General features: G+C 49.8%; 9 protein-coding genes and 1 non-coding gene across 10 annotated transcripts; 4 read left to right on the forward strand and 6 right to left on the reverse strand.

Annotated features, from left to right (window-relative positions):
* Nucleotides 1-751: 751 nt before the first annotated feature.
* pam18 (putative mitochondrial DnaJ chaperone (Tim14)) lies at nucleotides 752-1,243 on the reverse strand (the record flags this gene model as incomplete). The annotated part of the gene is made up of 4 exons (XM_041695674.1): nucleotides 752-890; nucleotides 950-1,003; nucleotides 1,055-1,128; nucleotides 1,193-1,243. The coding sequence occupies 4 exons, from the start codon at nucleotides 1,241-1,243 to the stop codon at nucleotides 752-754; spliced, it is 318 nt and encodes a 105-aa protein (XP_041561380.1).
* A 272-nt stretch (nucleotides 1,244-1,515) lies between these two features.
* On the forward strand, nucleotides 1,516-2,168 carry RLP24 (ribosomal eL24 family protein; the record flags this gene model as incomplete). Its single annotated transcript, XM_041695675.1, has 2 exons — nucleotides 1,516-1,520; nucleotides 1,601-2,168. The coding sequence occupies 2 exons, from the start codon at nucleotides 1,516-1,518 to the stop codon at nucleotides 2,166-2,168; spliced, it is 573 nt and encodes a 190-aa protein (XP_041561381.1).
* Nucleotides 2,169-2,749: 581 nt separating this feature from the next.
* APUU_70766S (phosducin family protein) lies at nucleotides 2,750-3,719 on the forward strand (the record flags this gene model as incomplete). The annotated part of the gene is made up of 4 exons (XM_041695676.1): nucleotides 2,750-2,787; nucleotides 2,872-3,054; nucleotides 3,133-3,491; nucleotides 3,556-3,719. 4 exons carry the CDS (start codon nucleotides 2,750-2,752, stop codon nucleotides 3,717-3,719), a joined length of 744 nt encoding a protein of 247 aa, XP_041561382.1.
* Nucleotides 3,720-4,299: 580 nt separating this feature from the next.
* Nucleotides 4,300-5,389, reverse strand: rsmA (putative bZIP transcription factor (Fcr3); the record flags this gene model as incomplete). Its single annotated transcript, XM_041695677.1, has 3 exons — nucleotides 4,300-4,837; nucleotides 4,927-5,195; nucleotides 5,267-5,389. The coding sequence occupies 3 exons, from the start codon at nucleotides 5,387-5,389 to the stop codon at nucleotides 4,300-4,302; spliced, it is 930 nt and encodes a 309-aa protein (XP_041561383.1).
* Nucleotides 5,390-7,023: 1,634 nt separating this feature from the next.
* HRR25 (casein kinase 1 family protein) lies at nucleotides 7,024-8,480 on the reverse strand (the record flags this gene model as incomplete). Its single annotated transcript, XM_041695678.1, has 4 exons — nucleotides 7,024-7,120; nucleotides 7,267-8,278; nucleotides 8,340-8,412; nucleotides 8,469-8,480. The coding sequence occupies 4 exons, from the start codon at nucleotides 8,478-8,480 to the stop codon at nucleotides 7,024-7,026; spliced, it is 1,194 nt and encodes a 397-aa protein (XP_041561384.1).
* Nucleotides 8,481-10,958: 2,478 nt separating this feature from the next.
* On the reverse strand, nucleotides 10,959-15,645 carry KEL2 (putative cell polarity protein (Tea1); the record flags this gene model as incomplete). The annotated part of the gene is made up of 4 exons (XM_041695679.1): nucleotides 10,959-14,487; nucleotides 14,541-14,823; nucleotides 14,890-15,292; nucleotides 15,385-15,645. 4 exons carry the CDS (start codon nucleotides 15,643-15,645, stop codon nucleotides 10,959-10,961), a joined length of 4,476 nt encoding a protein of 1,491 aa, XP_041561385.1.
* Nucleotides 15,646-18,074: 2,429 nt separating this feature from the next.
* On the forward strand, nucleotides 18,075-18,786 carry APUU_70770S (uncharacterized protein; the record flags this gene model as incomplete). Its single annotated transcript, XM_041695681.1, has 2 exons — nucleotides 18,075-18,555; nucleotides 18,629-18,786. The coding sequence occupies 2 exons, from the start codon at nucleotides 18,075-18,077 to the stop codon at nucleotides 18,784-18,786; spliced, it is 639 nt and encodes a 212-aa protein (XP_041561386.1).
* Nucleotides 18,787-18,932: 146 nt separating this feature from the next.
* On the reverse strand, nucleotides 18,933-19,003 carry APUU_t70006A. The gene has a single exon. It is a non-coding gene; the product is annotated as a tRNA-Gly (tRNA).
* A 1,678-nt stretch (nucleotides 19,004-20,681) lies between these two features.
* Nucleotides 20,682-23,963, reverse strand: chsA (chitin synthase I; the record flags this gene model as incomplete). Its single annotated transcript, XM_041695682.1, has 6 exons — nucleotides 20,682-20,696; nucleotides 20,749-21,255; nucleotides 21,304-21,705; nucleotides 21,754-23,391; nucleotides 23,453-23,634; nucleotides 23,945-23,963. The coding sequence occupies 6 exons, from the start codon at nucleotides 23,961-23,963 to the stop codon at nucleotides 20,682-20,684; spliced, it is 2,763 nt and encodes a 920-aa protein (XP_041561387.1).
* Nucleotides 23,964-25,279: 1,316 nt separating this feature from the next.
* On the forward strand, nucleotides 25,280-25,958 carry ltpA (tyrosine protein phosphatase LTP1; the record flags this gene model as incomplete). The annotated part of the gene is made up of 2 exons (XM_041695683.1): nucleotides 25,280-25,346; nucleotides 25,405-25,958. 2 exons carry the CDS (start codon nucleotides 25,280-25,282, stop codon nucleotides 25,956-25,958), a joined length of 621 nt encoding a protein of 206 aa, XP_041561388.1.
* Nucleotides 25,959-26,003: the final 45 nt, after the last annotated feature.

A 26,003-nucleotide genomic window follows, 5' to 3' on the forward strand; every position in this document is an offset into this window, starting at 1 on the left:
ACGGCGCAGCGCGTCTTAACCCCGGCCAGCCAAGCTCCTTAGTGCCATCTCCAGCCAGAGAAGTTGTGAAGGTTAATACGATATACGAGTCGACCACCGGACACCCGACCCCCCGAAGGCCCGAGACTTGAGGGACCTGTAACCTCTTTCGGGTCCGAGCCCTTCCGTTCAGTTCTGCAGTGGCTTGGCCGACCCTGACAAGGCACGCCTACAACCGATCCTTGGAACGATTGTTATTTGAGCTTGACGAGATTTGACTTTTGCTCGGGCTTGTGACCATCCTAAGGCACGGCAGTGACCGAGACAGTGACTCATCGGAGTTACAGCCATCTTGTCAGCCACTACCCACCGAATACGTAGTAACTCCGAAAGACGGGATATTAAGATCTGATAACGTCAGCCACACTTTGTAGCGTGACTCCCCCTTGGACCCTAGTGCTACCAATTCCGATGAATCCAGCTAGAGATTTGAATATACAAAAAAAGCATGTGCAGAATGTTAATTCAAGAGTGGCGATTCACCAATATATACAGTACAAATATCCGAAAGGATGGGGGTATATGTATCCCATCCTCGGAATCCAGCCAACGCCACGCTATGCACCCAAAGACAGCATTTTATACACGGAGTATGATCTGGCTCGTATCAAATTCCCCAAAATCCGACCCGGATTCCTTTTCCGGTCGCTCGTCTCAAATTGCAATCACTAGCAGTAGTAGCCGCAAGCAACAGCTCAATCTCGGGGAAATCTCAAGAATGTTTATCTAAAAACTCCTTGGCTTCGTTGATCTTCGTTGCCAGGTAGGGGCTACCACCACGGTCGGGGTGGTTGAGCAGCATCAACTGGCGGTGCTTCTTGCGGACCTTATCCTTGTTCAAAGTGCGCTCCCTGCAATTCTGTCAGTATTGACTCAAATAGATCGCGTGGTGAATGTGGTGCGGCCATACGGGAGTTCGAGAATCAGGGAGGCTTCGCGACGGTTCATCCGAGGTTCAAATCCTCTGCGGCCACATTAGCAATCCATAAGTATCCTCAATATCCAAATTACAAACCCTTTGTAGAAGGCCTTTCCGAGAGCATTAACACTTCCTTGGGACCGACGGTAGGCGACCAGACCAGCACGCCCCTAGAAAGCAAACAGATTAGTACACAGGAACAAGCCGGAAGTCGCGCCTGGACGTTGAACATACCAAGAAGGCAGCCGTAGCGACACCAAGACCGAGCGCAAGAGTGGACGCCATCTCAACAAACCGGATTATAGGGTTCAGATAGAAACTGAGTGAGAAAGAGATAACCGTGCCCGTCCTTCTTGAGGTGACGTTGGGGAGAAGAAGCGGCCGTCGAGATAAAACTCGGAACGCCGCCGCGGGACCCAATCCGGTTTAGCGTCGGCAGAATTTCAAAACTTCTGCTTGTCGATACGAATTTCTCCCCGACTTTTTGATAACACCCATACAACTCCCATACCGGACCCTTTTCGTAAAGCTCTGGAGGAACTTAAAAGTCCGCCAAAATGAGGTTAGTTATCTTTTTTTTCTGATTCCATAGTCGCAACCCAGCCAGCCCCATTCCATCCCGCTAACTAACCTACCCTCCAGAGTCGAAACATGCCACTTCTGCTCTCGCCCGGTATACCCTTCCAAGGGTATCCAGATGGTTAGACTGGACGGGAAAGGCTTCCGGTTCTGCCGCTCAAAATGCCACTCCAACTTTAAGCTGAAGAGACAACCGCGAAAGCTCAAGTGGACCAAGGCTGGCCGCGCAGCCAACGGCAAGGAAATGATCGTCGACTCGTCGCTCGTCCTATCCCAGTTCGCAAAGAAGAGAAACGTCCCTGTCAAGTACGACCGGAATCTTGTCGCCTCGACGGTCAAGGCCATGGAGCGGGTGGAGGAGATCAGAGGACGCAGAGAACGGGCATTCACGAAGCGCCGCTTGGCGGGCAAGCTTGCGCGGGAACGCAAGCGCGAAGCGGACAGGAAGGTTGTTGCGGAGGGCGAGCATCTTATTCGCAAGGAACTCCGCGAGAGAGAGGAGGGAGGGCCGCTCGTCGAAGAGGGTGCAAAGGTTGCCAGCAAGGTCCATGGAGAGGAGAGACTCCGGCAGAAGAAGAAGACCAGAGTCTTGGTGGATGGAACCACACAGGACGAGATGGATATGGATTAGATTTTTGCTCGGACATTTTCTTTTGTTTCTTCGATTTTACGATGGAGTTTGGTTCGTTTCATACCTGGGCCTTTGCCAAAAAGCTGATTCATGATGCACACTTCATGCGGATATCACACCATATTTCCTACTTTTACTGAAGGCATAATAAATGAGAAACGTCATCTTGCCAACAACCGTGCGGAATCATGTTTCTGAAAATTTTAGACCTAGAGCTGGAATATATACTTAGTTGCCTAAACCGCACCGAAAACCCTGACCAACACCAAGCTCGAATTTCAATAAACAACATTTCCAATCAGGCAACATATATCTTGCTCATGCATAGTTATGATATAATTAGTGTCATCTATAAGCTCCCATGCGTCCGTCGATACCATAGTAGTATAAAACCACCGCCCGCACACGCCGCCAAGAAGACCCCAGATTTATCGATTCTGCCCCTCTACGTATCTGCCTGGAACTTCCATACCATATTTATTTCTTCCTACCAACCCCCGACACCATTCAATCCGAATAGTCCAAAATTGCAACTAACAGTCTAAATTATAATTCCAACCTTATCCAACCAAACGCCCACAATGCAAGTTGAAGTCAACCCCAACGAAGATACAGAATGGTTCGTCCACCCCACCATGCCACCATCCCAGGCAGTACAGGTCAACGCCCACCTCAAACCAACCCCAATCTAATAATACATTAGGAACGACATTCTCCGCAAACACGGAATCATCCCAGAGAAGCCTCAAGATCCGGAGCCGCTCATCCAGGAAGCGCTCGTCGAAGCCGAGCGCAAAGCGCACGAGAACCGACTCGAGGATAAGGACATCGAAGAACTAGACGAGCTAGAGGATATCGAGGATGAATCATTTCTGAACCAATACCGGTATGTCCGCATACATTAGCACACCTAACTAACGTCACGCTACGCAATTATACTAATAGAAATCTCCCCAAACCACAGACAAAAGCGCCTCGCGGAACTAAGCACAATAACACAAGCCTCAGTGCACAACCAAGTCTACGGTCTGCAAAAGCCCGACTTCACGCGGGAAGTCACCGAAGCGTCGAAAAACTGTGTTGTCTGTCTGAACCTTACCTCTTCCTCGAGCAACAACGCCGAGTCGCGGCTTCTCACCGAGATATGGAGGCGATTGGCGGCAAAGTATGGCGATATCAAGTTCTGTGAGATGCGTGGGAACATGTGTATTGAGGGGTATCCGGACCGCAACACGCCGACAATCCTGGTGTATAAGAATGGCGAGATTGCGAAGCAGTATGTAACGCTTATGGCGCTTGGTGGGACATCGACGAGGGTTGATGGTTTGTTACCTTCTTTTAATTTGGCCATTGTGCCTTGGATAGTGCGGGTGCTAACTATTGGTAGATCTTGAGAATATGCTTGTTGAGATTGGTGCACTTAAGGAGAGCGATGTTCGATTGAAGAAGAGCGGAGATGATGATTCTGAGGATGAACGACCATCGAAGCCAAAGTCGAGTATTAGGCAGACTACTGCTGCTGTGGACAACGATGACGATGATTGGGATTAATTCATTTATTCGTCATCGTGAAGAAACCAAGGGGATCTCGACTATCACAGGATCTTAAGCATGATCGCAACCACGTGGCTTGGTCTACGCATACTTCAAGCTTTTTGGTAGCGAACTCAGTTCGGACTACCTACCAAAATGTATATGGTTTGGTCATTGAGGTCACCCGGCGGGTCTGGGTCATTGAAGGTCGAACGATTGAGAACTCAGTTCACACATGCACTGGGGAGTCAACAACGGCCTTCTGTATACATAACCAACCATGTACAAGACAGCAATAAAGAAAACAAATATTCAAATCAATGTGCCACTTGGTCAAATGCAAGGCAAGGCCATGGTCCAAATTCAATCCAAGGGCGTATACAATAGAAGCGAATGCAAGAAAACACAGGATAACGAGCGACAGCGTAGAAAATAAATACCAAATCCATTGTAACCAAATCATCACGCCCGCTCAATCAACCTTTAAACCCATATAATAATACCCAAAGTTCGAATCCAACCGAGCAGAAAAGACCAACCAGCACAAACGTAAGACCGTCACAGGTCAAAACTCCAAATCAACATAACATACATCAAATCATAATAAGCCATCACTGTCCTCCAACGCACTCTCCTCGATCGCTTTTTGTATATGGCACTCCCGAAATGCAGGACCCTGCCCATCACACTGCGCAGCATTTTTCAACCTCCTCGTCACCCCCGCAATGTCAACAAGCCCCTTCTTAAACGACTCATGCTCATGTATCATATCCCACGTCGCCCCGGCATCGTACAGCCGCTCCCCGGAAACCTTGCAATACGTCACCCGGTGCAACCGCGCCGATTGTCCCACCGGTACAAGATCGGAATAGAAGTCAGTCGGTGAGTAGGTCATTGGTCCTGTCTGCGCTGGGCCGGATGATGCTGGCCGTCGTTGGCCGTCACCACCTTCGCCGCCAGCGCCGGGCCCATTTGTCGTCGCACGTAGGATCTCGTTCTCAGTGCTGTACCGGGTCAGTTCGCGCTTTAGGCGGTCGTTGTCGGCGCTCAGGGTGTTTGATTCTTGCTGCAGGTTGTTGACCTTTTCTTCGAGGTCGCGGACGTGTCGCTCTTTGCGTTCGCGGAAGGCTCGTTGACTGAGAGAAAAAAAACCCCCAAGATAATTAGTTAGACCTCTTCCCTAGATAGGCATCTATCATTTGAGTTTGGCGTGGGGCAAACATACGCAGCTCGATTCTGCGCCTTGCGCTTACTCTGCGCTGGCGCGCCGGCCAGCCCCTCCTTGTCTTTCTCCTCACTGCTACTGCGCATCAAACCCGGGTCGGCGAGGAATTCATCTCGACCTTCGAACGATCCTGGGTAATGACTGGGACCGAGATGTTCGCCGCTTGAAACGGACTGTTTCGTGTAGGAGTCTGGCGGGGATTGCGGAGGGCGACCGAATGGTTGCTCTGTGGTGGCATTGAAAGACGGATCGAACGGAGGCTGATAGTTCTGCGCCAACCAGTCAATACTCGGTGACCTCTCGATTTAAGCGGCGACTTGAGTAGGCAAACAGCACATACCAGAGGATCAAACGAGCCGGGGATATCATCGTTTTGGGCAGTCTGGTTTGGCGTGGGGAGCCCGTAGAGCGAAAACGAGGGCTGCTGTGAGGGGTGGCCGCCGTAGTAGGGGTATTGGTCCATCGCGGGGTCTCAATGTGAATTCAGTGATGCTGTAGCTAAATTACAACAAGAAAATTCCCAGATGGCTAGAGGGTTGGGCGTATATATAGATGGGTTGAAAGTCTAGAACTCTCCAAAGCTGGGGGCCAGGAAGAAGATTGGCTCAACGAGTGGTTCGCCGCCCTCATCCATGTTTCCCGCCATCCATCATCGAAAAGACTGCAAATATGATGCTGATAATCTAAATCCTTTACAGATATTTGTCAGTGATTATCATCTCTTCAGCTCTCATCGACTATCCTGTCGCTCGTATTCTGCGTGCTTCTGTTTGCCTCTGCCCAGCGCCCGATACGACGTGGGAGTTACATTGCATAACGCTTACGAACGACTCGCAGCCAAGTCGCAATTGTTCGGCTGAGGAAGCAAAGACCTCAAAAATTTCAAAACATCTTACAAAGCTAATAGTCAGGTTCTATAAATCATAGTAGGCTGCAGAATGCAAAGTGTGTATATTAGATGCTCTATCCGAGAGAACTGGCCAAAGAGATTCGGCTTCGTGCGTGCATTGGCTGGTTACAACGCAACAGTCATGATTCTCTTTCGGCTTCGTCCACATATGAATAGGTTCAATGGGTGTAAACAGTTGGATCAAGTTTAAAAAAAAAACAGCATATATTGACGTAATACCACCCCGGAAGCGACCCTAGCCATTTCCATCGCCATTCACCCCATACCAGATGTGCTCGCGTAGAACATCGCTCTCTGCTTCCTTCAGCTAATCGACGATAAGCCGAAAGCATTCGTTCCAAAAAGCGACCCTTCCACTACATCCATAACTAGCCATCCCCAACACGTCTTCGCCAGTCGTTCCTTCATACTCCTTCGTCCCCAATAGTACGTCAATAAGCCACAAGGACGGTTTGACAATGTCAATAACAAAGCTCTGGTGCAGTGCGGGAAAGTGGGAAAAACAAAAACTCAAAAGCCATAACATGCACAAACAGGGGAAAGTGGGCAGACAGTGGTCGAAAAACCGTCCTTTTGAAGTCTGGTAGATCCGACGAGCAGTCGACGTCAGATGAAACCACACTTCAACAAAAGACTATTTGTTCGATTTTTGCATCTCCTTCAGTCCTAGTCACACCGGCCGTCCACGGATGTATATTTCAATGTTGAAACATCCGAGGAATTGGGACAACCAGCTAGCTGAGACGTAAACATAGCCACAATAAAAGCGTTTCAAAGTCGGTATCGGGGCCTTCCACATTAACTCGCAATTCGAAAGGTGTTAAAGAACCGCAGCGAACGAATTGACGTTCCGAGATTGTTGAAAGGTTCAAAGTTGAACGGTGCCGATACTCGAGGGAATAAAAGGTGAAAACGCGGTCGGATCGAAGCGGTGAACACCGGAAGACGATCGAAAAAAACGGGTAGATGGCTAACAGAGAATGCAAAGGAAATATAAATGAAAATAGGAGGGGAGACCCAATGCGTAAAAGTTCCGAACGGTTTGCTGCACCTTGCAGGAAAGGTAACTAGAACGAGGATAGTCCCGGGCTCCTTGGCTAGCATCATGCCAACAGACAGGAAACTAGGCTGCATAAATTGAAGAGGACAGCGGACACATGTCAAGCTCAACCAATATGCTGCACAATTTAATACCACGAAGGTCCGAGCCCATCGTCCCGCTTCGAGCGGCTAGCACCAGGTCCATGAGTACCCGAAGCAGCAACCTTAGAAGCAGAACGCAGCCTAACGCCGAAGACTATGAGATTAGTCAGATTCTAGGAACCAAAAAAAGTATTTAGGACCTCCACGTGCAAAGCAAGGCCGCACCGAAGAACGAAACGCAGAAGGGAGGGAGTTCCCTACACGGAACCTAGGTTTTAGATACTCACATCCTGTCGCTCCCTCCCACAGCACGGTTGGTGTCGGGGGTGTTGTCGAGGGTACCACGTTCCATGATCTTGCGACGCTGGCTCGAGATAGCACCGGGCTTGGCGGCGCCGCCAGACATGGGTATGTTTCCACCTTGGCGACGCTGTTGGTCCTCGGCCTCCTTATCCTTCTTGGCGTCCACGATCATGGCGGCGTTCTTCTGGTACTTGTAAACGGTCCAGTCAAAGACGTAGTCGTACTGGAATGACTCGCGAACGAACAAGTCACGGAAGATCTTGCGAAGGTAGGAATAATCTGGCTTGTCATCGAAACGCAGGGAACGGGTGTAGTTCAGATAGATGGAGAATTCGTTGGGGAATCCACGGCAGAGAACCTCGGTGGGGGTTGTCATCTTCTTCTCCATGATACGGTCGTACTTCTGCTTTTTAGTAGCAGCCTTCAGGCCCTGCCACGGGAGAGTGCCCCGGCAGAAGTACAGCATAACATAACCCAGGGACTCCATGTCATCACGGCGAGACTGTTCGACGCCCAAGTGAGTGTTGATACTGGCGTAACGAGCCGTTCCGGTCAGGTTTTTGTTCTCGCGGTAGGGAATGTGGAAGTGCGTCTTGGGGTCCCGGTATTTCTTGGCCAGACCGAAATCGATAACATTGACCTGGTTTCCGCGCTTGCCAATACCCATCAGGAAGTTGTCGGGCTTAATATCACGGTGAATGAATGATTTGGCGTGAATGTATTCGATGCGGGATATAAGTTGGTCGGCAAGCAGAAGCACGGTCTTAAGGGAGAACTTGCGGTTGCAGAAGTTGAAAAGATCCTCCAGGCTGGGTCCGAGCAGATCGATCACCATGGCGTTGTAGTCACACTCAGTACCGAACCAGCGAACGAACGGAATACCAACACCACCGGCAAGAGACTTGTAAACACGGGCTTCATATTCAAGTTGAGGGTGCTTGGCCTTGACACTTTCGAGCTTGATGGCGATTTCCTCGCCGGAGATAATGTTGGTGCCTATGTAAAGTCAATGACCATCCCTCCATATATTCACCAAACGACAGGAGCATCCACGTACCAAGATAGATGTCACCGAAACTACCGCTTCCGATCTTACGGCCAATACGGTACTTATTACCGACACGCAAGTCCTAGGCACGGTCAGAAACCATAAAGGATTTGGCATAAAATATGACGAATAGCTTACCATAGTCGTCATCTTGCTGGAATATAAGCTCAGTGAGCTGTGATCTAGAAGGTTATTAGAATATAAGAGATACGTGCACCGGTCGATAATCGAGGAAAGAAGAAAAAGAGGAGACTGTGTGAAAAGGCATTTGTTGGGGGGCAAGGCATAAATGTCACGATAGAGCGAGGCTGAGCCTTTTGGATGAGACCTGGCCAGCAAATGCCGAAAAACGAGGCTGAGACCCCCCAGAAATATGTCGGGAAGCCAACGGAAAAAACCGAAGGCTATGAAAAAGAGGTAGGGTTACCAGGGGCTTATAAAAAAGACACATACCTTGTCCAAGGGAGTTGATAGAAGGATGGATGAGCTAGTGGTGATGTCGACCGTCCCGACCGAAAAAGGCGGAGAGGAAGGGAAAGGAGATTCAGCAGGGCGTTTAAGCGGCTAAAAAGGCAAAATGAGGCAAACGGACTGCAAAACGCAGTGGGACGGAGGAAAGTAAAAAAGCGAGGAAGATAAATAGTCGAAAACCAAGGACAAAGCCCTTGATATCGGGGAAGGTGGGAGGGAGGAAGGGGATCGAGGAAGGAGGAGGAGTGAAGAGAACTGGCGTGAGAGAATTGACCTGACGGCGTTAAGAGTTGAGGGGGCGGGAAAGAGTGATAAGTTTAGCAGCGCTGCGTCCATTGGATTGGCCGCAATACAGCATGGATACCGGTATCGTATCGTAACACATCAAGCTGCCCTACGGATTCATTCATACTACAGTTGGATTACTGTATTTCTAACGTGAAGTTGGTGAATAAGACAATAATCATATCAGACGCCTTTCCTCGGAAGTGTGAATAACCAAAATATACCGGTCGCTGCCCAAGTTCGACATATTGGTGTTAACGCCGTGGTAAATAAGCCCCATGTCAAAAGGCGTGATGAGCGCTGTAGGAGTAGTCTGATTCCAGATGAGGGATGTCTCAAGAATTCGCTCCAATCCATATATAATTAACCACGCATCCACAGTCCCAGTGATAGAAGCCTTAGATCTTCTTAGCATATGAACCAAATTAGCCCCATTTCACCACTACGAACTCCAATATCAACCCCAGTCAGACGACCTCCGTAGTCAATATCAGGCGTACCGTAAATACACTTATCCGCCCATACACCGCCATTACAGCCATCGCCCTTCGCGCTTGGGCACAAAGCAACTCACTCACTGGCAGTAGTGCCTTCCAGATACCTATCGCGTCAAAGAATTGCAGGGTTGGGTGAGTGCCCAGCAACTAGCAAATCCCGACTGCATATAATTATAAATAACCCTCCCCGCCTATAAGCCACGCAATAGATACATGTCGAGTTCACGAACCGATGCCGGTCCAACAAGGGAGATCCATCGTATTCTCGGTGCCCTGGTTTCCGGGTCACACTCACCGCTGGTCTGGTCTGCTGCTTCAGATGGATGATGATCCCAATCGAATGGAGTCCATCCTCGCTTCGTAGTCAGCTTAGCGAAGCAAATGAGGCATATTAATACAGTCAGAAGATGAAGGACAGGTAACACCGTGTTTTTAATGTGTATCCATTTACTTTCTTGATCTATCAAGGGTCGGAATCATCTCATCATTTATATGCTTGTTTTTATACACTTCGGTTATCCCAAACAACATCTATACTCCTAAATACTGATGCTACGAAGTACCTATACGGAGTACGCTCTGCGTATATTCATGATACGCAGTATTATCGTAAACAAATACTCCCCAACCCCTCTCCACGTGAACCTCACCCCATGCATAAATCCCCGAAAATAACCGTTGAAAAAGCAATGAACTCCTTACCTACGTCACCCTAAGCAACGGTCCAAGTGGGAGCGGCAACGTGGACGGCGAATACCTTGCCATCCCCTATATCGATACGCATTGATGTGGTTCGCGGTAGATGGCTGGTGTGCCCGGTAACGTAGGTACCTGGTAATTAGTTATTTGTACCCAGCGTGTTGGGCAGTCAAGTTGGCAAGGCTACCTAGGTATCAGACCAAGCAATAACAAAATTGGATTCCAGCACGGTTACTTAATGAACCCAGTACGCTGGTAAGTAGGTATTAAGTACTCTTTTCATACGAGTCGACAAACATGGCCCATAAGAGCAAGAAAAAAGTAAGTACCGTGCATTGTCACCGCTAATCAAACCGACTAGATCAGAGACATCATCAAAGAAAAGAAAAGTAGGATAATAGTACACTTCAGGCAACTGAGTATATGAAATGGGTATAAATAAGAATGAAGAGGGGGTAAAAGGAAGGAGGCGACATAGAAAAGACAACAGGAAACATAGTATGACAAGTCTTGACTCATCACAAAGTAATACCAAATAGTTAGTAAGATGAACAAAGACATGTGTAGCAGATGAACAGTTGCAAGAGGCTCACAGGCCAATCAATCAACGTGGTTAGACATCATGATATAACTCCCAATAGGATATAAGACAAGTCATGAGTGCTCCCCGAGCTCCTTATATCATATTCGCTGCTGAATGTCCTTCAGCAGCAGGCTTACTCTTTTCCGGGGAGGGATCCCTCGCTTCTTCTTCGTCCAGTCGTCGTCTCCATTCCGCGAGGCTGTCACTCAGCCCCGATTCCTTGGTTGGGGTGCGATCAAAGTCAGAATGGGTGCTTAATCGGTAGTTGCTATTGGTACTCTCCCAGTGGGTGCGTAGGGCTTCCAGTTCATTGGCTAGCGAGTCGAGAGCCATCGAGCCACGGTTATCTAGGAACGTGTCATCTTGCGATGCCGCGCTGTTGGTCCTAGAGCGGCGAGTGCCGCCTCCAATCGTCCCGCTGGATGCATTACTGTGAGTACGGGAGATTCCATTGGGCCCGCCGTGCTGCGACTGCCGCCGATAATGTCCAACAGAGGCCTCGACTTGGTCCAGGAGCATGGAGACCTTTTGTTCCGCATCCACGGCACGAGTTTCTAGCAATGAGTTTTCTTGCTTGAATTGTTCCAATTCGGAGCGACTCTTTTCGATGACCGCGAGGAGTTCCTCCTTCATTGACTCGTATTCTGCGTGGGATTTCTTCTTTTCGACCTCTGTAGAGGTTAAGCTGTCTTTCAGCCTGGTAACCTGTTCCTCGAGGCTTGTAATGGAGAGCGACGTATTCTGCTGCAGCTCAGCCATTGACTTTTGAAGCTGAGAGCGTTCGGCTTCCCATTGGGACGATGCGCCTGACTCTTCCTCAGAACCTCTGCTCTGCGCCGCATCAAGCTCGGACTGAATCTTCGCATTCTGAGATTTATACCGAGTAAGCTCATCCTTCATCCGCTTCAACATCTTCTCGGTTCCTTTAACGTAGTGGACGGCGGATTGATAGTCATTTTCGAGCTGCTCCAACTTCTCCCTGTAGGCGCGGTCGGCCTCTTGCTCCCGCGTTTCAAATGAAAACTTCATTTCATCATGTGCCTTCAAGCTTGTCGAAAGCTGTTGCTCCAATTCTCGAAGGCGGTTTTGCTCTGGAGTACCGAACCGGGAACCGGGTGACTCCATTCGAGGGGAGCGCCTACTATCAGTGTAGTTGACGCCACGCTCGCCAAGAAGGTCCTTCAGCGCGGTGTGTTGAACTGACAAAGCACCAGCCTCCCTCTGGTGACCCTCGATCTTGGACTTGAGCTCCCTGTTCTCTGCGGTATATGTTTGGCAATCTTTCAGGGCCGCTTGGAGTTGCCGGCGAAGCTGTAGGCCCTCTCTGCTAGCCTGTTCTTGGTAGGCTTCCAGACCCGCGATCCGCTCCTCCGCGCGTCGCAGTTTATCAGCCGCTTCATCGGCAGCGGCTTGACTGGCCTTGGCCAGTTTGTTCGCTCTCTCCACCTGTGCTTCCGAGCTGGCTACTCGTTGATCCGCAAGTGAACGCGCGGATGTCTCGGAGTCGAATGAGGAAGCTCGCTCTAGACCCAAAATGAATGCATTCTTATGAGTTTCGGCTTCTCTGGCGTGAGTTTCGGCTAATTCTTCTGCGTCTCGAAGGCGGCGAGTGGCATTCTCTAACTCAGAAGTTCGCTCTTCATGCTCGGACCTGAGCTGCAGCAATTTCCTCTCCAAGCCTTCCCGTCGTTCGCGTTCCTCGTCTAATTTCTTCTCCAGAACGGTGGCCTTCTCGGAAGATGCAGTTACGGCTAACCTCAAGCCGCCGATATTATCGCCGAAGTCCTTTAGACGGCCGGAAGAATCTTCAAGCTTCTTTGACAACTCCTCTTTATCCAAGGTTAATTGTTTCAGGGAAGATTCGGCTTCGGATCGTAGCATCGACTCTTCTCTCAGAGATGCTTCTATTTGATGAAGCTGGGCGCGCAAAGTCTCCGTTTCCAAAGAATTATTCTGCATTTCCAGCTCAGCCAGTCTCCTCCTAGTAGCTTCAGATGTCTCTTCTGCCAGCTCCCTACCACGCTTCTCCTGGTCAAAATCGGTCGTAAGTGCTTCAAATTTCGACTTAAGCTCATTCTGGGATGCGAGAGCCAAAGCCAATCTCCGGCTCAAATCTGTTGTGCGTTCAGAGTCGGCCTTATCAAGATCGTGAGACTGTCCATCCAGCGAGGGCGTACTTTGCTGGCTCCCGCCATGTGCGGCCAATTTGGCACGAGCATAAGCAGCTTCGTTCACTGCTACATCTCTTTGCTGCTCGACTTCCGCTACACGCTTCGATGCGATCGCGGCTTGTCTATCAACCGTGGCCTGCATTTTGGCTAATTCTGCTCTCATTGATAGAAATGCCTCGATCAGAGGACGATCCTCATCCCCGAAAGCATCTGCCGTTCGTTCATCCAAAACAGAAGTAGTGGAGATATTAGGGGTATACCCAGCCTTCTTGGCCAACGCGAGCTCCGATGCGTACCATGCATTCCGGCTCTTCAATGCCTCGAGCTCTTTTATCAAGGCCTCCTGATGGGCAGTCAGTCGTGGTGAGCGCGGTTCCTCTCCTGTCTTGGAATTTCTGTAACTCCGCGAGTCTACCGACCCATCAACGCTGGCATGTCGGCCGAGGATTGATTCATCGGCGCTATCCATGGAGCTGCGCTGTCGCTGACGAAGAGAGCGTTGTCGAGCCGGTGCAATCAAAGGGGCAGCTTCCCCAGCCTCCATGGCTCTAGCTGACATACGCGAGGACGACTGTTGAGTAGGAGTCCGCTGGCCATTCGACTCCTGAACATTCCTAGGGTCTTTTGGAGAGTCCCTTGGTGCTGACTCTCTCTCTCTCTCACCAGCAATGGCTCGAGCCGTGTCAATCGGTGGCCCACCATAAACACGATCCTGTTTCGTCGGCGGAGTCTTGCTTCTGAAATTGTTGCCTTGTGGTGGGTTGTTAGCTCTTGAGCCTGGGGTGGGGGCCTGGCCCGGTGGAGGCGGTCCGGAAGGAGCATTCGCAATGGACGCTCGTGGCAATCGAGAGCCTGGCCCTGTTCCCGGTGCTAGCTCTGCCGCCCGCGCAGTAGGGCTAACCACACTTTCGCGGGATTGTGTCTGGCCTCTTCTGGCTTGATCCAGTTGCTGGTTCTGGGCTTCGCGAGATGTCCGACCCGATAATGCTGTAGCTTTGTCTCCAGCTCCGGCTTTGGCGGGAGCCGCTGCGGTTCCTCTTTCGCTGTTCTGATTCTCCGTTGGGTAACGAATCTTTGATGTATCAAGCATGTATGTCATGCTAAGCTCCACTGGATCTCTCGGGGCTGAGCTTGGCTCGCCGGCCAAGACGATTATTTGCTTTCCAAAAGCTGTCATACTGTGTCCCGATCGCGGCGATGGCGCTGGGCCCATATTCTGGAAAGAGTACCATCGTCGTGTGCTTATACGGAACGCTGCTAGATCACCAAGGTCGATGCCTTCATCTGTCCGGCCGCCGAAAACGTACATAACGTCGTTGACCAGAGCAGACGCGTGCCCCTCCCGAGGCGTCGGGATGAATCCGACGCAATCAAGCTGGGTCCAGCTGTTGGCCCGGGGGTCAAACGACCAAACATCGTTAAACCATTGTAATCCGTTTGTTCCTCCGAACCTGCCAGGGGTGAGCGATGGAATCAACAAGCGTCAGGGGTGGAATGAACGTACAAGTACAACTTGTCATTGAAACTGACAATTGTGTGGTTGGTTCTTGCAGGTGGGATTTGACCAGGGGAAGGACCACCTTCGTGGCTATTTTTAATGAGGAGCTCCCACTTATTACCAGGATTCTGCAATTGATTCAGGTCAAAAGCGACTAAATCGTTAAAGAAATACCCTTCAACCTGTCCTCCGAAAACGTAGAGCCTGGAACCAAGAATGTTTAGTGTATGGCCATATCGTCCGGTAGGTCGAGGACCTGGTGGTATTGAGCGCGACCATTGCCGGGAAGCTATAGCGGTATGTGTTAGCAATTACCATCATTTGCAGCCAGGAAAGCGATGAATATGACACATACAAGTATTAAGTAGATAGAGTGTGTCATCCAGCGTATCATTTTCGTCCACCTTGGTATCACCACCGAATACGATGAAGGCGTTTCCGACTAATAGACTTGCGTGGCCGACACGGGGCCCTGGCCCTTCCGAAACAGTCGCAATTGGGAAGCACGACAGGTTCCCGCTGCTGCTTTCCATCATCCAAAGATCTCCCTTCACAGTTGATCCATCTATTAGCCCACCCATCATGTATACATCGCCTTCTTTCGAGGCCACTGAGTTGATTGCTGCGCCATATCGCGGGAAAGGGTTTGCTTGCGGCGAGGAGAAGTTCAATCGGCGCTGCGACCACGGGTAGAGGGATGCACCCGGGCTGGAACCTGGGGAGGTACTACTCGCTGTGGGCGGTTGGGAGCGATGAGCCTAGAAACGTCAACATTTGTAAATCAACACTACTCCGCCGAGATGCTCGACGGCCGGTAGTATCAAATATTGGAAAATACCGGGTTACCAACCTGAGACTCGGACTCCGCCCGCTGTCGTACTCGCTGCTGTTGCTCCGGGCTGTTGGTGCTGCCAACCGAGTTCAAAGAATTATTGAAGCTACTGCTGGTAGGCGTCGGCGTCTGCGATGTGGCCACTCCGTCTTTCGATCCGTTCAGCACGGCTCCAGAGCCCGCTGGTGTTCCTTCAGAGGTATGAACGTTTCTCGTAGCCGGGGGCAGGCCGCCAGTGGCCTGTTGGCTATTCTTCTTCGATTTAAAGAGGAATGCCATCGTAAAAAATTATATCATAAAAGTTCGTGAAAACCGCAAAGTTAGGTTCGCTAGTAAGAGATGAATCCGACAATTCCCCTTCAAAAGTCAGTCGAGCGTGCCGTCGGCGTTCAGAATACCCAGGTGAATTAAATTGACGACGCAAAGATATTAATTAAAAGAACGAAGAGAACGGGCGCCAGGCTGAGAAGTGTAAGGAGCGGAGGACGCAGCGAACGCGCGAGTTTGGGATTAAAGGTTATTATTAGCGAACCGGGCAGGCGTTGCTAGCGGTGACTGGGGCGACGCTGGTTTTTTTGTTTGGGTTGACGTTGGACAGTGTCCATCCAAGTTCCGTCGAGTCCTGGTCCGCTCAGCGTCACGTCGAAAGGAGTTGTGGTCGACTCCTCTTATTCTCGGTTCGGACCTTCAAGGGGCATGGGCGGCCTATAGTAGCAAAAAATAAAGGGTGGAAAAGCGGAAAAAAGAACGAAAGCGCCCCAAAGCAAGAGAAAGAAAACAAGAAGGAGGCAAGAGGCCAGTCTCTATCGCAAAGGGACGAAGGAGGTCGATCAGGATGAGGATTAGGGAGCTGAAGACTGGCGAGGAAAAGAAGGGGCAGGCCAGATTGGAAGAACGAATGTCCGTTAGGGGAACTGATCATACACTAGGGCACCCCCGAGGCACGACACCGCCAGAACCCAACTATGGCTGGAATATTCTTCTCTCGTTGCTTTTTCCCGTCGAGGCGAGGATTTGTCTTTCCAACGTCCTAGTCTTGGGCCTCAATAGTTGCTACTCAATCAATAATATAACTAAGTACGTACTCCGGTTCCACTGGTGTTTTTTCGAAGACTCCCCAGTTTATGTATCGTGGATACTCCGTTTAAGATTCAGGAACAGGTCCAGGGCTCTCTTACATATGCTGCTCGGAGGATACGTTTTCCGCGCTACACTTACAGGATCCATGTGTGCGATGTACTCCGTAAACATGCGTGCGATCTGGGGTTCCAAGCTTTCGCTCGATGAGTCGATGGGTATTATTCTTCTTCTTGCAAATGTGGGAAACACCCTGGTAGGCCAAAGTAAGCGAGGATCTACCAGAATTCGGACCGTCCATGGATATTAGTATTCTTCTCCCCCTCCCGTCGGCCATCAGTTCCTCGAACTCCCTTGTGCGGAGGCGGTGCCTGGGACGGGACCAATCTTCACCTTCTCATCTTATTGCGCCGTTGGAGTGGGGCTGGTTTAATCAGGGAGCAGGTCGATTTTCCACGTGACGATGCCGATCTACGCATGCGAAGTCGAGGACCGAAGCCCTGGACCGTGGACGGGGTTGAAGAACTGAATCGCTGGCCTCCACCTGGCATTATCGATGTGTCCATTTTCAATCGGCTATCCTGCGTAGGTGGTTATTGTTGCCCTTCCGTCGAAATTTATTTCGACACGAGGACGATATTCAACCTGTTTTAAAATAGTAGCGGCTGCTCAAGTCATTTCAGGTTCGTTAAACAACTAGCCAGATCCAGTTACGCTCAAGCCACCCTGGACCGCTCCAAATTAAACCACCTGCAGTTCTGGCTGGCCATGAGCCAACCTACTGGTGGCTGAAAATCTAAATTCAGGTCCAAGCCGCTCAGGTTTCAACACGTTGATCGAGGTCGCTCAAGCAAATCGATTGAATCGAACCACCTGTTAGGCTGTTTCAGTTTGGAAAATAGCAAGGTGGGAAAAGTGGGCGTCTGGCGGGAAACCCGCTCCAGCGCCTCACGGCTCACCCCCTGTCGAGGAATGCCCGCACGGTCCAAAGAACCGACCAAGGCTTGCCACCATCCATCCGAAGTGATAGGCTACAAACAGAGGTGCCGCCTTGTCTGTATTACGTCCCTTTGTGCTTCAATTTCAGGCATTCAACGCCCCTGGATTCGCTGCTCGGGAAATGCTTTGACATGGGCAGGAGCCAACTAAGCATATTAATGCGTGTTATTGCTTGCTTGCCACGAAGAAAAATGCAGCTACTGTTTCAAATCAATCTCGTGAATGCAATCAGCATACGAAATAGACCATAGTCCATGACTTTATGATGCTCAGCGTCCAACCCAAAGATCTGGCAGCAACCACTTATTTTGAACCCAGTCATCACTTTTTGCTCTTCGCCGACACACAAGATGTGCTCCCTCGCAGTGTTCCTACATGTGCTGCGCTCTGCAAGGAAACCTCCAGGCAGTGTACTCGGTAATTTCACCTCCAGGGTGTTCATAACTTCAAGATCTTCCACTCGACAACGGATATTGCTGCAGTACTCTCGTAGCTGTCGTCGGCAATGCGTATCTATCTACAACTAGATTCCAATCACCTGTTTAAGGTTAAAAAAGATGTATATGCGGAGTTGGGGAAGGGGTATATCACGTGAACAGATGCGGAGATAACCACACAGCAAACCAACTCCGATGTACAACAATCAACAAGTTACAACAGCTTCAATCGCCATGGACCCCGACGCCGACGTCACGCATACCGATCAACCCCCGGTGTTCAACTACATCCTGTCGTTCCTCCTTGTCGGTGTGGCATGGGGGTTCACCACCCCGTTCATCAGGAAAGCTGGGGTAGAGTTCCAGAAGCGACAAGAGCAACAGCAACAACAGCAACAACCGACAGAGCTCCAGCCTACACGATCCACAGATGAGAACCGTATCGGCGATGGCAGTGAAAGCGATGAAGACCAGCCACCACCTCCCCCTCCCACAACAACAGCTCCCCAGCCGGCCTGGATGAGCCCTCAACCCACGTCTTCCTCCTGGCTAAGAACAAAGATCGTTTCGGTATTTTGGACGGTCGTGAATCTCCTTCGGACACCGGCTTACTCTGTTCCCCTGGTTATCAATTTGACGGGGAGTGTTTGGTTCTTCCTTCTGGTTGGGAAACACGGTACGCCTTTACTACGCTTCTTTGTCCATGTGAGGGGGTGAATGACTCGGGCAATTGACTAATCGCACTGCAGAGCTCTCCCTAACTGTGCCGCTGGCGAACTCGAGCGCGTTCCTCTTTACGGTCGTTGGGGAGTGGTATGTGGAACGAAAAATGATAGCAAGGGAGACTTGGGTGGGGATGGCGCTGGTCCTGGGAGGCATTGCGATATGTGTTCAGTCGAAATCATAATTTCGACCACGGTACTCGGTATATACTATATAGACAGGGATACCTTTATCTGCCAATAGGAAGAAAAAGAAAAATATGTTAAACTCACTGGTCTGTCCATGGTCATGTCAAAAAGTCCTCCGGGATAAAAAGAAAAAAAAGAAGAGTGCATCATCCGTGAATCGAACACGGGCCTCATCGATGGCAACGATGAATTCTACCACTAGACCAATGATGCTAATTGATGTACTGCGGTTTTACTTTTGACTATGTATGGAAAGCCTTTTGACAATGGATTGAATAACCCTACCTCGCGATTGAAATCGAGATACTAGCTATAGTGCTTCAAACTTGTGTTTTACAGATGGTTGGAACGGGCTCACACTCCTTGGCAACTCCTTTATCTTGGCTCGGCATATCGCATCCGTTCCCTCCTCGAAGACAAACTGTAAAATATTTGGCTGAAATTGAAAGGGGATGTGGCGGTCACAAGAATATTGAATCCGCCGTACACCATTTAATATATTGCTGAGTATCGCTATTGTGTCGTTTATGGGCTTCATCTAGAGCTAGCACGTTGAAGCAGTTTTTCAGGCTGCCAGGGAAATCGGCGTTCAGTTCTATATCCAAAACACTGTAGCCAACACTGGTAATATATATAACAGGCTGACATCCATTGGGGTTGTTTCCCGGCATCGAAATGGAATAGACAACCATTTCACCGTAAGTACACCAGTGTCATTTAGCCGTCCTTCTAATTGCTTCGTTCAATTAACGCCCTGTTATATGTTAGTCAACTTCAGCCGACCAATGGGCTTGGAAAGCATAGAAAACATAGGGACCTAGTAGGGGGCTGGGGAGCTCGGCCCTCAAAGAACTTACTGCAATGAGGTACCCAACCACAGTCCACGTTCCCCCAAGACCAACATTATCCGCAAGGATAAATCCTTTGAGACAACGGTATTGTGCAATGTGTTGCACCCCGTGTACTCCGTATCGCAACCGGCTATCGGGACCCCAGTGCAGTGTTTATCCGCATGTTCTCGACCTTTGGGGTGTCGGGAGCTGTAATCCCAAGAGCCTTATAGGCCTCGTCGTGGCCTTTACGTTGATACTCCTCCTTGTCAAGCCACCTTTGCCGCTGCTCTGTAGTTTCCATTATCTCCTCAGTGAGTTCGATAAGCTGAGGTTCGAACCCCGCCTGGTTAAATTCCCAATAACGATCCTCTCGAGGAGAGAATAGAAAATGCCAGTGTGTTGATTCATTGTATCCACAACCACATTTGCGATGTCAGGGGATAAACAGGGCCCATAAATTGCAGTCTCATCGTCGAGAGGATTTCCGGTCTTATATACCTAGTCCGACCTACTTTTCCGGCTTATTGAAGGCAAGTTGAAGGTAGCTCCATACCGTACAATTCCACGGATCATTAACTATATTGGAAAAGAGTGCATGATCTTAGTGAACATCGCCATGGGAGGCCTACTTATATGAATACATTCTTGGACTAGCAATAAGCGAGCTTCCCCAGTGTAACCCTATGGTGAAGGCTTCGTTGGTAATGCAAACGGTGAAGTGTCCTCCTTGCGATCTTTGACGTCGATGGAGGTGGTGAAGAGACATTCCTTTACTGACATTGTAAATGTCGACAAGATCGTATACTACACCGACAAAAGGAAACCAGAGCTAGTTTAAATCGAGTAAATAGTACATTCCGAGGTATCAACGTCGTCTACATACAAACATAAAGATCATATCCGGCCTCGGGCCAGGATAAACATCAATCAAGGATCAAGCGCACTCCGTAAACCGTTTTCTTTATCATCGTTGCGACATGCTGAACCTGCAGTGAGAGAAATAACCCGCCAGTAAATGTTCGGAGGTAGATATAGTAATATAACACGGGTCAAAGAGATTAAACGCCGCGGAACTAGCGAGGACGTCAGTATATGTTGATATAATAAGGAATCTAGAGAACTTACCATTCGCACAACCAAGTACCACATGGCACCGAGGAATTTGAATATCGAAAGACCAGCCACGCTCCACAATACCACGGCCATGTAAATCATAGAACGGTTGTTCTCTTCCTTGTCAGCCTTCTCAGGGTCGTCGCTGAAACGATCCAAACCCGCGGCACTGAGTACAACGGCTCCCAGAGCAAAATTACAGAACACCCAGACGAGAACGACAGCAGATCGGAAACCCTTATAGTAATCGGCCTGGCGTTCATCTTCGGAGATGGTCTTGATTTCCTTGGGAGGCTTCATGGAAAACTTCATGAGTTCTGCATCGTATTGAGTGTTGAGATCTCTATCGTCTTGCGGGATGTTGACGTCAACCTTTCCGCCAGGCTTGGTGTGCGCCGAGGGCAACTTTTCGGCCTTGTCATCACCTTTCGTACCCCAAGTTATGTCGTGGGTGTTACAAAAGGCGTAGATATTCAGGACGTTGATGTAGGTTGGGGTGAGAAGGATGTATTGGATGAACTGCACTGGTTAGACTTCTGGTACTGACATGGAGGTGTTGAAACTTACGCATGTAAACATGTGCCATGGATCCAGGAAGATGATCGAGGCAATAAACCACATAACGTACGTCGAACCGAGCGAGACAATTATAGAGAAGAAAGTGCTGTTGGTGAAGAGTGTCGAGAAGGTGAAGTTATTATCCTTAACTTCCTCTTGAATGGACCGCACCGTTACGAAGACTGCAGCAAAGGCGAGGTAAATCATGATGAAAACCCAGAAATACACCATCGTCATGTATAGCTTGTTCGAGCCACCGGGGCGATTACCCAGTGACAGGACGAAACAAGTCACCAAAGTCGCGAGGTAGAGCCATTCAAATACCACCCCCAGGACCTTACCAGCAGTCCCCAGGAGATTCTTTTCGCCAAGATATGTCGTAAGGATATGAAAGACCAAGAAGAAGTTACCCTACCATTGGTTAGTGGATTCAAACGCATCCGAAAACAGGAAACTTACAATACCAAACCAGGCGAACAGCAGATTGATCGTCTGGTATAGCGTTTCGACCAGTAACATGAGCTTCCGGATGATGCTGTGGTCGCTGCGCCAAAGCTGATAGAAATGGGTAATGGCATAGATAGCCGCGAAGAAACTGCCGTTCAGCCACCGACGACGCTGCATAATGAATTCGGCCATCTGGTCCGGCACATCAGTTTCACCGGTCGATGATTTGACGTATTGGAGTAACCAGCGGCAGTTGCGCTTGGTGACAATTTCGAAACACAAGATCCGATCCTCAGCCAGATACATATTGGCAGTGAAAATACCGGCATTAGCACCATGCATTTTCTCTCCGAGGAAGTATCGCTCCAGTGGGCCCTGGCCATTTTTATCGTTCTGCAGTGCTATATAGCGATAGGCCGAGAAGGCACCTGGAAGCACGGAAATAAACCCGAAGGCTGACTCCAAGGGCTTGTCGAGAATGTTACTCAGCTTGTACTCGAAGTTTTGCCCAGCGATCAATGGGTTGAACAGCTTCTTTCCGTGGTTTAACATGACCTTGATCTCACCGCAAGCTCCTCCGCACATGGGTTCGACATCGAAAGCCTTCCACAGACGATAGATCGAGTCCTTACCCGGCTGGGTACCGGCATCGAGCAAGACACAGATATTAGGATCAAGGACACGACCGAAAGCCTGGAAAAACCAGCGATGCGAGTTGATTTTCTTCTGGTTCTTTTCCTTGAGGCAGAAAATCATCTGCACGGGAACTCCAGAGCGAGGTTTAAGATGGACCTGGGACCCCTTCAACTCCAAACCAACTTGCGTTGTGTACTCGTAAATGTGCGCCGTGACATCCTCGCCGTTGACTTGCTGCTTTGCAATGCCGTCCTGATAACAACCTAGACCGGCCATCACTGCGCGAGTCCGCGGGTTGATTTTCGCACGACCATCACTAATGACACAGACCACAATCTTCTTCCAGGCGTCCTTTCCCCAGGTTTTGCTTCGAGTTCTCGAACACATGTGCTCTATGTTCTTGAAAACACCGACCATTGTTCTTGCGAAAAGGAAGTCATCCTCATTGTACATGGTGACGACAATGAAGAGCTCTGTGTGTCGTGGTTTGGCGAAAAGCTTTTGACGCAGGGTGAAGCGCTTCTCAAAGAAGTCCGCTGGATCACAAGTGGCGGCAGAATAGCGCATATGTGTGAATTCGTCACGCTGAGAGTTCTCGGAGTGGGGGATCTGGTTGAGCAGTTTCGGTGCGATAGGGCAGTCGAGGACAAGGTTACCCTCGAACAATGGAACTTCTTTGACGGTCTTCCATCGTCGAATTGGAGCAGGACTCGGTGTAGGAGCAATGGTAGTGTCCTCTTGGTAATCATCGCTGTATGGATTTTGCGCGCGAAAAGGATCGTCTTGTTGGAGGATCGGTTCATCATCGTTATAGGAATGCTGGGGCCCAGAGTAGTTTCCTAGATCATAATCATCATGGCCTGGAGTAACTGTGGGTTGGTATGGTTGGGTATAGTAAGCATCATGGTGTGCTTCAGGATCTACAGAGTACTCGTAGCCCGGGTAGTTGGGTGGGTGTCGCGATTCGTAAGAGTCGTTGTGGCCGTATGATTGAGGAAGTCTCTCGACGGAGAACTTTCGAGGAACGAGGTTCAGTTTCGTCACATACATGGTTCGGGTAATGGGATTGACTTACTGTAGGTTGTTCCATCAATCTGTCGCTTGAGGGCATTTGTAGGTGGTCGTGCGGGCCATATGGGCCATCAGAGAGCTGGTAGCCATCTAGAGGGCGCCCGGGAGAGGGCGATCGATTGCTTAGGTTGCTGTGCTGCATAATGGGCGAACGTGCGTCGTGGCCGTCGTCCCCATAGGGGTCTCCTAAGCTCAGATGTCAACGAATTGTTGGGTATGCGCAAGGACAACAGTGATGCTGCACGAGGAACAACACCCGCGAAAGCTCAAGGCCTTGAACAGCTGTTATGTAAATGAAGCAGGGCTCCGGGGCTCGCGCTATAATACTAGTACGAATTGGCCCCTCCAAGGGTGCGGTGCAACTCTTCGGAAGCTAGAGTTTCAGAAAGGAAATTTGATGCCGAGAATGAAGGGGAGCCGCGCAATGTAATCACAAGCAGAATAACCAAGTAATGGTACTGCAACACGAAGAAAAGGAGACTAATGGTGTACTAACCCAAGCGATTATAGGACATGTTGGCGGCCGGCTATTATTGAGCGATCAGCCGGTTCCAATAGTGGGCGACCCCTTCGAGATTCCTCTTGGAGGAGAGTGTGGAATGCGACAAAGCGCTGGATGGCTTATGAAGCTTAAACCCCCGGTTTCTCGGCGGAGTCTTAGAAATGAGAGAGAGGCAAGGGAGTGGGGTTGGTTGTGTCCGGCAGTTATTGAAGATGGAAATATTGTGGTTTTGCACGATATATGGAGGAGTAAAGAAATAATAAGGACGATGATGAAGCTGGAAGAGGGCGCGGCGATTTGCAGGTTGTTTGACTGACGGGGCCGTCGAAACGAGCGCCAAGGGCAGTGGAGCGCCGCGCCACAGGTATTCAAAGGTGCCTATTTGATCTGGGGCAGAACAAGGATCTCAATCTTGAGCTGAAAATAGTTGTCTATCCACGATCGTCATCGCCTTGGGAGGTTCGGCTTTGAGGTTCACAAGTACCTAATCACTACGACCACACTCGGAATTGTGGTCGCATCACATGTGCTCCCGGAGACGAGGATGCCACCAAGTCCTTTTGAGCTGTTCGTGAAACAGAATCCCCTGAAACAATCTCTACCCACCCAATAATGAATATCAGCGACCATCCATGGAAAGAACCGTCGAATTGGCGCACCAAGGATCGGTTGATAACCAGGAGCCCCACGCTGTCGCTGGGCCAACCACTGACTCCGGGCGCTGCTCTGCACCGCCACGTCTATGTGGCGGTGGTATTTCCTGTGCGTATGATTCGCCTTTTATCTTCTTTGATCTTTGGTCCGACTGTCCCTGCAGTTCTTTTTTTAACTTATACTGGAGCCTGCAGCTGTCTTACTTGCCTGTCGGAGGTTGTCGTACGCTTCAGTCGTCATTCGAGGTGAATAAGCGGGGTATCGTTAACTTTCCGCAGCCTTTGATAGAGCAACGCCATTTGTGAATATCCAGTTATCCACCAAGCAGTCGTTAACTCCAGAGTAGCAGCTGACAAGGCTGAGTTCACTATATTCAAGTGCCCGCTTGGGTAACTCAAGACTCAGCTGATGGGCTAACCAGCCGTAAGACCCAATTCTTAGTCATTGTCATTCATTTAGTTACCTCGTTCTTCAGGTATTGTTGAGAGCGACCATGGTCCATCGAAGGAGGATCGGATTCTTCGACACAGTGGCGACCGCGGAAAATATGTGTTGCCTCAGGCTCTGAGTCTATCTGATAACTAACTTAAAGACTGGCGCTAAAACCCCGCCTCCTTCAAGCATTCACCATCAAAGGAATCCATAGTTGCAGGTCCATATAGACAAAGCAATAGAATGACGGCACCAAATTCTTCCAATGGCCCGCCGGTCACCGTTTTGTTCGTCTGCCTTGGCAATATCTGTACGATGGCCCTTTCCCCCCTTATTTTGCGATATACCTAAAACTAATGCGACACCAGGCCGTTCTCCAATGGCAGAAGGCGTTTTTCGCAATGTTGCTGCCAACCACCCCCTAATCAGCAATATCGATTCTGCTGGCACAGCAGCATACCATGCTGGTGAACCGTCTGATTCACGCACCATGTCCACACTCCGTCGTCATAATATCCGGAATTACAGCCACGCCGCCCGGAAGGTCACTCTTGAGGACTTCCTCAATTTCGATTACTTGTTCGCCATGGACGAATATAACTTGGAAGACCTGTTGGATTTGCGTAACTCTGTCCTATCTTCGTCAGGAAAAACGGCTTCGCACGTGGCCCGTGGCAAAGGCACCAGGGCCGCAACCGCTGCTTCAGTAGCTGCTAGTGTTGAGGCTGGTGCTAAAGTTGCAGAGGTGCGTCTTTTTGGTGACTACGGACCTGGGGGTTCCTTACACGAACGAGTCGGTGGTGGAGAGGCAGTCCAGGACCCTTATTATGGCGGGGCAAATGGCTTTGAGGAGGTCTACCAGCAGGTGGCGCGATTCTCGAAAAACTTCCTCGATTACTTGGAGAAGGAGAATCAGAATTAGAGACAAGATGATTGTTTATATATATACCCATACTTGCTAGATCAA

Source organism: Aspergillus puulaauensis, chromosome 7 (assembly GCF_016861865.1).
Source record: "Aspergillus puulaauensis MK2 DNA, chromosome 7, nearly complete sequence".
Taxonomy (NCBI): domain Eukaryota; kingdom Fungi; phylum Ascomycota; class Eurotiomycetes; order Eurotiales; family Aspergillaceae; genus Aspergillus; species Aspergillus puulaauensis.